Here is a 9,205-nt window from a genome sequence, read left to right on the forward strand (position 1 = left end):
AATTGATAACTGTCAAACATCAACTCTGCCACCTCAAAGTGGGGGGATGGTTTCCATAAAGTCTAGCAAGCAGTCAAATGTCTACTTTAGAGAGTTTGGTTCTAAATGTCGTGATGTGGAGCAGAAAACTTCCAGATCGCCAGGCAACTTTAATCGGAGGGAAATTTGTCCCGGAGACTTCTCGCTAAAAAGTTGTTCCGTGGGAATAACGTTCCCAAATCCCTACGGCAATGTATACATATATAAGAGGCACTGTTTTACGGATATCTTTACAGGAGGATCAGTCCTATGCCCTTGGTGTCGGAAATTGTGTTTGCCGAGTTCATCCTTTCAAGGCATAACATCATGCACAGAATAAGGGGCACATTGGCAATCCGTAGTAATAAACGAATATCAAGTGACTAATGAGTAGCATAGGCTCTGAAACAGCCATACTACGTCGTAGCCATAGAGCATATCCTTTTGGAAGTCTTGTGCAGTAGCAAACGCATGTCACGGTAATAGACGGTGACGGACGGAGACACAGCATTTGTCGGGAAAATGTTATGGTGGTAGAAAAGCAGGGTGAAACTCTAACCTTCTCGATCTTTCATGCTAAGTATGTACACCAAGACACATCAATGAGTATCGAGCCTTTTTGTAAGGGCGACGAGAAAAACACTTATCAAGGTTCCAACAGCTGCTTTCGGGTCGAGTCATCAACACAAGCCAATTTGGGACTTGCTTCTTCTCGTTATATTTTTCAAGGTGGTCATGCTTTCTTGAGAATTGTATCCGTAAGGACTGAACAGAATTTACCTACCTTCCTCCTCATGGAGAAGCCTTTTTAATTGTGAGAGTCCACCAGGGGTGTCCACGACAAGCTCCTTCCGTGACAGGAAGGGTATTGACATCAGGCGTGCAAAGGTTGAGAGCCTTGAGATCTGGTAGAGGCTACGAATGAATTCAAAGTAGGTATGAGCTTTGATGCAAGGGTGTTTTTGCACTCCTGGATGCATGTTGCGCAGTAGTGCAGCGCATGCCATCTCGATCAATTGCATGCGCACTAGAGTATGCAGCACCCGATTCGCGCGTGAGATGCCAAGACTGAGGCAAGAAGGCGGGGCTCAGAAAGTTTCAGAGAGTTGGACTCCGAGACCGTTGCTTTTCATGCTCATGGGGTCACCTTTCTGTGCTGCATCCCACAGGTCTTGACTCAAACAATGCTTGTAACTGCTGCCAAGCATGTTATAACTGACGTACTTATATATCCCAGAATCCTTCAATTGGAGCGAAAAACATAGGTTATAAATGGTTTTAGGATTTGTGAGATAGGGGTAGTGCTTAAGTTTATTGGAGCGAAAAACATACCTACGGGGGCCAGGTTAGCACGCATGTCGGATGAAGTGATACGAGTTCCTTATTCAGGCCTCCCACTCACACCTTTAAGAGACATCCCGATGGATCCGAAGGGATGGTCATGGCTGGGATGTGCCCTGCTATTTGTAAAAAAGGATTTGGGGGCTTGCTTTAGTGCTCGGTTCTCGTCCCCGCAGATGCGCGTCTTTGCACGCGTCTAATGAGAGAAATTTCCACACGCGTAAATTGGAAATCTCGCTCGCCATCATACCTAGTCAGAGTCCGAGGACTCTAAGAGCAGAGAAGCTCGGGTGCCAGTACATTATTGGCCCAGCTCTGATCCAGACGAGTCCAGCAGAATGACAAGTGGTAATGGATCCTGTTACCTTCCAAGAGTCGAACCTTTCATGCAGCTGCGGAGCTCAGGAGAATAATAGGATCCCCGCAATTTGAGTTGGTCAGACGTGCTGTCTCAGATTGCTCGATGCGTTATGGGGCTTGTGCTTCTCGCATCTGAAGTTGGTGGCTTATCAACGGCAGAGAATCAGCTCATCGTTGGCATTACCGTAACCATAGTCTGAGGGTCCGAACAGCTTTCAATTCCTGATCTGACTTGTGGAACGTTTGTCTCAAGAGCTTTCTTTGCAGCAGCAGAGATTCCGAGGGTACTCAAGTAGCGAGAATAGCCTTGCATACGGAGTAGAGCAAGGGCTGAAGTGTCATGCGGCTCTCCAACCAAAGGCCACATGGGATGGCGAATTCCAGATAATAAATGTGACACCTCAGGCCACCGCCAAAAGCATGATGCCGTCAAGGCGGAGATGAAGAATCATCAGTCTTACCAAAAGGGGTAGTGCATGTCGCGCTGGCAAGGTATGGAAACAGGGAAAGGACTCGATCTTTTAGGGCTGCGTGTTGGCTGCATGATGCTAGTACCATCAGATCCATTGGTAGCGAAGGGGGACTCGACTTGTATGGATCGAGAGCCGCTTTTCGTTTGACCATGAGAACGCGAATGACGATCAATCGGTAGGAAATCGGAGCTGGGAAGCGTAGCAATAGGTCGCGCATATTACGCCGCCAGTGTAGTCTGTTGGATCAGCAGCGTCCTTTCACAAGCCGTAAGCTCAGCGTATCGACAGGTTCCATAGACCCTACAAGACAAGAACTCAGGAAGAAAAAGAGTGTTCGAGATTGCGGACTGGTGATGAAACCACAGAGCCACGGTACTCCTGCTTCTTGAAATAACAGAGATGAAAAAGAGCGTATGGAACAGGAACGGAGTTAAACCAAGTAGCTAGACACGCGCGACTCAGGGATTCGACGCCAGGCCAACCTGTAAGGGTTGATAGATAACCACTTAACCAGTATCAGTAACCAGGCACTCTGAAGCACTCATAGGCTCAAACGTTCAGGCCGCTCTAGGGCACTAAGCCCCATGCAGTACCCCTGCAGCTCAAGCCCGAAGCAACGAAATCTTGAATCTTAACTTGTGCCAGCCTTCGAACTTCTCTCCTCATCCTGTGGAGAGCAGTGCTTCTTCTCTACCTCACCACACCCTCTACCTCCCCTTCTCCCCCTCATTGCCCTCGGACTCTCCTCTGCCAGTCATACAGAGGCTCAGAGTGGGCGTGGAGTTCGTCAGATGCATCAGAAATAATTCTGGGCGGCTTTCGACTCCAATTCCCTACTGCCGTGCGGGTGTAGAGTCCTCACGTCTTCAACCTCGACACCCTCTTTCACCCACGGCAGCAAGTCATCAATTCCTCGTTTCCCTCGTTTCCTCTTGTCATCCGTCCTCATCATCGTCACCTGGCCACGGTTGTCACGACTTCATCTATCCTCCACTCCCTCCAAAGACCAGCATCGTCTGCCGAGCTCGCCAACCGTCGTCCTTGTACCGCAATTCACTACGGAACTCAGCCGCAGACGAATTGATTGTCACACAATACTTCGGAGTAGTACATATGGTCAGTTGGAAGTGAATGGTAAGGTACATGGTTTTTTCCCTCGTGCATTCCTCGTTGGCCCAGTACAAGGAGGTCAGGGGACGTCACAGTAAACGCCATTCCTCTTCTACAAGGTCACTTTATGCGGAATGTGTTGGTCTGGTTCCAACCGGACAATTGGCTACCGTCAGAACGCAAGCCGGACATCATTGGATGCAGCCTGCGGCGACTTTACTACAGGCTTCAACCAGTCTTCAAGACCCATCCCTCCTACACTTCATCCCATCCTGGATGTCCCTCCCACAGCTCTCTGTCCTCGCGTGGTCATGGGTGCAAGTCAATACTCGACCTCAGTCCTAGCGGATTTCCCCGTTTGGAATCCAGCCAATTTTCTCCAATCGCTCAGCATCGTTTTACAACTCTCCGAAAAAGATATAGAGAGCTTGTTTCTCATCATGAAGTCAATCTTACAAAATACGCGACCATTACGCGTACCTTTGCTCGCGTCGTGATTATGTTAGATTTCTTGCTTTTTTGCCTGCGATCACAACACATGATACTAAATTGCTGACTATTTTCTCTTTATCATAGAGACACTGCATTGAAACTTTCGTTGAAACGGGGTCCCTCTTCCTTACCCTGCCGTCGCCTACTCTAGAGGCTCCGAGTTAACCCCGCACTCGAGGCATGTCAGCTACAATTGTTCCTCAGAAGCTCGTGCTGACACTACTAATTCCAGGGTCCCAAGTTCACATTCTCGGCATTACGACCTCATACCCAATCCGTTAGTGGAGACGTTAGCTCGTCCTCTACCGACTCTGTAGAGGCAATCCGCCCAAGTCATTCCAGAAAATCGCGGAAATACTTGACAAGATTGCAAGGGATTTGAGCCCTGGTTACCATCATCTCATTAATCCCAATCCGTCTAGGTAAGCAACAAGGCAATCCCTCTGATTCGATGGCTGGTCATCGTACTCGCTTTTGATTTGACGACGCTCCCTGTCCCTGTAAAACCTGTCCCTCGTGCTCTGTTCCAAGGGCTAACATTTTGAGCCTAGAGCCCAGGACTCCGTTATATCTACTACTGCTGGCCACTTGACAAACAGGGCAACCTCAAGTCACTCCTTATCTTCGTTCCAACTAATTACGATCCTTGATCAATAATCTCACCCAAGTCACTCCCTTTTTATTGTTAGTGTTTAAAGCGTCTGAACCAGAAAAGATATCATTGTTTTCGACTATTGCAGGAAGCAATCATTAACCGTCCATCATGGCCTACTACCGCAATCAATGTGACAGCTACTTTGTGGAGTCTCATGAAGACCAGGAAAAGAGGTTCCGAGAAGAGCTGAGGGAACGCGATAGGCGCCAGAAATGGCAAACACAGCTTGCCATTGCCGAGGATCTATCTCAACTGATAAGCTGTGAATATCGAGACGATGTTCTGCAGCACATGGAAACGATGGAGGTCAAGCGCCTCGAAGCTCGATAATTGGTTACATTCATGCTGACACTCATGTTCAGGGCAAGACGTTGCCAGATGTTGCCTCAATCGACATCCAGACAGAGATCAAATGGTTCATGCGTCCATACCTCGTTGACTTCTTGATTGAAGCTCACACATCGTTCGGCCTGCTACCAGAGACTCTCTTCTTGACCATCAACCTACTTGACCGATATTGTTCTCGCCGAGTTGTATACAAGAAGCATTACCAGCTGGTGGGATGTTCGGCATTGCTCATAGCTGCGAAGTATGGTGACCGAAAAGACCGCGTGCCCACCATCAAAGAGCTCAAGCAAATGTGTTGTGGACTCTACGAAGACGACATGTTCACTCAGATGGAATGGCATGTGCTGCAGACTCTTGACTGGATCATTGGCCATCCTACGATTGACAGCTTCCTCCAATTGGCGCTTGAGAAGGTGGCTTACGATCCAGAAGTGGAGCACATGGCATGCTATATCTCAGAAATCGCCATGTTTCAGAAGGAGTTCGTCTCCAAGCGCCCATCCGACATGGCTCGTTCTTCATTGGCTTTGGCACGGTGCATCCTCAGCCGCCCCCAAGCTTTAAGTACTGAATGGGTCGCGAAATATGACTCTGATACCTTGTTCACTCTGTCCAAGCAACTACTTCGACCCTCCAAGGTCCTGCGTACTAAGTATCAGGCGGCTCATCTTTCGCGAGTATCCATCATTCTAGAGGACGTCCTAGCTAGGCAAGTCTCGATCGGCAGATGCTCTGCCAATGCTCCACCTACCCCGCCATCGGAGAAGTGCTCTGAGAATTTTGGAAATTTCCCACACAACGTAATGCCCGTCACGCCGACGAAGCCATCACAACTTGTTCCCGGCATCAACAATGGTTGCCCCACGCCTCCAATTACCCCAACACACGAGGAGTACTTCAACGTCAATCAAAATCCATTTAAGACCAATCAAAATCCAGGTCTGGGAGGCATACGTCGTCCGCCAACCCCTGGAAGCCTGCCGCGATTCCAGCAACAAGCAGTGCCATTCTCGCTGCCACCAATCAGTCAGATGGCTCCGATGTATTAGGCTTATATGTTCTACAAGCCGACCCCCCCTCAATCGAATCATCTTCGCAGATGTTCTGGCCTTTTTATTAACCATAGCTGACCGACCATTGCATCCACCGTGGATCTCCTCGGCCAGACTCTGCGGCTTGTGAATGCTAGGTCATCGCATCTCACAGCATCTACTTTGTACCATACCCACCATCATTTTCGCATTAGCCACATTGTCAGTTTAGCATTGATAGCGTCCAGTCCAGCATCGGTTATGTCACGTTATAGTTTTCTCCATCGGCCTTAGCTCATCGTCTTGTTCGCGGTACATGAAACGGAAGGCCATCACTGGCGGATCATATCAAAAGCGATCATACATTGCAGCACCAGCTCATGCTCATCGAGGGAAGAGCCTAGGGGCCCCGGGAAATTGTTCAGCAGGCTTGGATATTTTGATCCAAGGCCGTCAGGATATGAGGGGAGGGACGTACATCCAGCAGCAACAGCATGCAAACCTTCTTTACCGCCCAACAGCACCAGTACCCGCGAGGGTCTGTCTTACGCTGTCTTTGGCCTTTTCGCTTTAGCTCGTGGGGAGGAGGGGGGAGGAGGAGATACCCGATAGAGCTCGCGCCCACGTCGATTCCAATCGCTTGTATATTAGGAATGGCTCCCGTGGTGCCTCAGCTACACACACACACTCTCTCTAATAATGGAAACGAAATGAATCAAACCCCTGCCGTCTCCTCCCGTTGCTTCTGTAAGAGACATCGCCGCCTCCTCCTCCCTCCTCTTTGAACCCAAGATGCCATCGCCCCATGAACTCGCATCCCTCTCCCCCCTAAACAAACAAGAACATCCCCCCCCCTCCCTCCCTCCCTCGGATCCCAAAGCCCCTCCCTTCCTATCCCACCCCTCCCTCCCCCCTCCATCCCCCCTCCCTCCCTCCAATCCCTCAACATCGAGCACGAGCACGACCTCAGTCAATAAAGAGTTCGTCGCCCTGCCATTCTCTGCCCTTCTCTGCTTCTGCCATTCCATTCCCTGCCCTTCCCACACAACAGATACGATAGAAACCCAAACCCAACCATCGACACTCCCCGCTCTCCCGTCGACGGCGGCAGGATTCCGCGTCTCGTGGTCGGATGACACGGTAGTCGGAAATGTCACGGGGGTGTGTGCGTGCCTGGCTGTTGGGTGTGTCGTGGCTGGCTGGTGTCGTGCCTGGGTGTTGGGTGCGGGGGTGGGGTGCGGGGGTCGGCGTTTTTTTTGGCGGTTTGGGGGTTGGGGGTCGGTGTGGCGGCGTTTGTTTTTGTGGGGTGGGTGGGTGGGTGGGTGGGTGGGTGGGTGAGGTGGGTAGGTGAGTGGGTGAGTGGGTGAGTTGTTTCTATTGCTGATGCTGATGCTGATGTGAGTGGGTGGGTGGGTGCTTGATGGGACGAATGAGGGGGTTTGGGGGGGGGTGGCGGGGTTGTGGGGTTTTGGGATGTGGGGGGTGGGGGGAGGGAGGGGGGGAGGGAGATGGGGGAGGAGGAGGGGAAGGAGGGGGGAGATGGGGGGAGAGAGGGGAAAAGGAGAGAGGAGGGGGAGAATGGGAGATGGGGAGATAGGAGGGGGAGGGAGGGGGAGATGGGTTAGTGGGAGGGAGAGGAGAGACGGAGAGGAGAGAAGGGGAGAAGAGAAGGAGAGAGGGACGGATGGCTAGAACAAGGGGACGAGGAAGCCGTGGCGAAAAGGTTAGGTGTCTGCACAGCTGGAAGATGAATGAGACGCGTGAAGAAGGCGGGTGTCTATGGCTGTTGGGAGACGGGGGGGGGTTTTTCCGAGGAGGCTGGCTGTTGCACTTCAGCGAGAACATCTACCACCGCTGCGCTTGGAGTCCAAGTTGGAACCTCATCCCGAGGGTTTCCCGAAAATGCTGCTTTCCTATAAATGCCCTGGCAAAATGGATAGATACAACCGGGCAGCGCAACCAACTCCCGGTATGTTGCCTTCAATCTCGATCCAGCAACAAGCATCATTAAAGTGGTATATCGATTCCGCCCGCAGAGTACCACGCATAGTCCCCCAAAAGTATTCTAGGCCATCTTGTTGCCTTCTGCGTCTAATTTGCCCTTCTCTTGCATCGCCTTGACGGACCAGGGGAAATGTGCTACGGGGACGATGAAGAAGCTGGAGCAATGTCAGCTTGTGTTCCGCTGTGAAGTAGATAGCGGAGCAGGCTTACCTGTTCGAGTCGTCTGCAATCCCAGCCAGAGCGTTATACCAAGCCAAGAATGCCGCGAGCAGCGCGAAAAAGCCGCCGGCCTTGAGGATAGGTGGGTTTGGCGCACCCATGGCGTCACGATGGAGGTAGCCGATACCGAGGAGCATGAATGCCATGTCCAGAGAGAAGAAGAGCGAGAAGAAGGCGACTGTCGAGCGCAAGGTGCAGAACAGTAGCAGGGTCGTGAAGATGAACCAGCCCTGGAGATATGGTCAGCAGATAGCGGAAAGACGGACTGGGGACACAGATGACGGACCATCAGGTAAAGACCGAATTCGTCGGCGAAAGCGTTGGGACTGGCAGCCATGAGTTGAGCTTGGATGTCAAAGCCGCCGGGGGTGAGGATGACGGCGAATGAGAGCCAGAAACCGCCGTACGACGAGAGCGCAGTGGCACCAAAGGTGTTCCCAACGGCCATTTCCCTGCGCGACGACGGTCAGCGTCGTCGTTGGACGTGTGGGCTTAAGAGTGAAGGATGAAGGACATACCACATGCCGGCCAGCAATTGCACCAAGCCTCCGTATCCAAAGGCAAGACCGACGACCAGATTGGGAGCACTCAAGCCCCTTGTCCCCATGTTGATCAAGCCCAAGACGAAGGTGGTCAAGGCGAAGGCGCACAGGCCCAGGGGCGCGGGATTGGCGATACCGCGGTCCTTGACCTGCCTGTAGAGACCCGGTTGGAACTCTCCTCCGAAGGCGGGCAGGCGCTGTTCGCCACTGGCAGTGTTGACATGAGCGAGAGGACCGTAGCCGAAGCGAGCGGCAGCTTTGGCGGTTTGATGTTCCTCGTGGGTCATCTCGCGATTGATAGCGCCGCTGCCGTTGGTTTCCTTGTTGTAGCTGTCGGGGGCGTTTCCGGTGAAGTCGGTGTTGGGGTGGGCGGCCATTGTGATGGAAAGAAGATCTTCAAGAGACCACGGGCTATGAAAATGCAGGTAGGGTCGATTGGAGGAATCAATAGCTTGGCTTCAACAGTGTTATATAAGGTAACGGGGAGGAGAATTATATAGTATTCTCAATCTCCGAGACCCCCGAATCGCGAGTATAATTCCTCCGAGTGGAAGGGGCAATGTTGACGCAGGATATGGTGTACTGTGTGCCAAGTTGCAAGGAGGACAGTGT

The 9,205-nt window shown here is 51.6% G+C and overlaps 2 protein-coding genes across 2 annotated transcripts; one reads left to right on the forward strand and one right to left on the reverse strand.

Annotated features, from left to right (window-relative positions):
* Nucleotides 1-4,557: 4,557 nt before the first annotated feature.
* HO173_007003 (uncharacterized protein) lies at nt 4,558-5,846 on the forward strand (the record flags this gene model as incomplete). The annotated part of the gene is made up of 2 exons (XM_037308908.1): nt 4,558-4,755; nt 4,812-5,846. 2 exons carry the CDS (start codon nt 4,558-4,560, stop codon nt 5,844-5,846), a joined length of 1,233 nt encoding a protein of 410 aa, XP_037164172.1.
* Nucleotides 5,847-7,893: 2,047 nt separating this feature from the next.
* Nucleotides 7,894-8,970, reverse strand: HO173_007004 (uncharacterized protein; the record flags this gene model as incomplete). Its single annotated transcript, XM_037308909.1, has 4 exons — nt 7,894-7,987; nt 8,043-8,281; nt 8,338-8,503; nt 8,570-8,970. 4 exons carry the CDS (start codon nt 8,968-8,970, stop codon nt 7,894-7,896), a joined length of 900 nt encoding a protein of 299 aa, XP_037164173.1.
* Between the last annotated feature and the right edge of the window lie 235 nt (nt 8,971-9,205).

The sequence above is a fragment of the Letharia columbiana genome (assembly GCF_014066305.1).
Source record: "Letharia columbiana isolate WasteWater2 chromosome Unknown Sc0000022_s0, whole genome shotgun sequence".
NCBI classification, from domain to species: Eukaryota; Fungi; Ascomycota; class Lecanoromycetes; order Lecanorales; family Parmeliaceae; genus Letharia; species Letharia columbiana.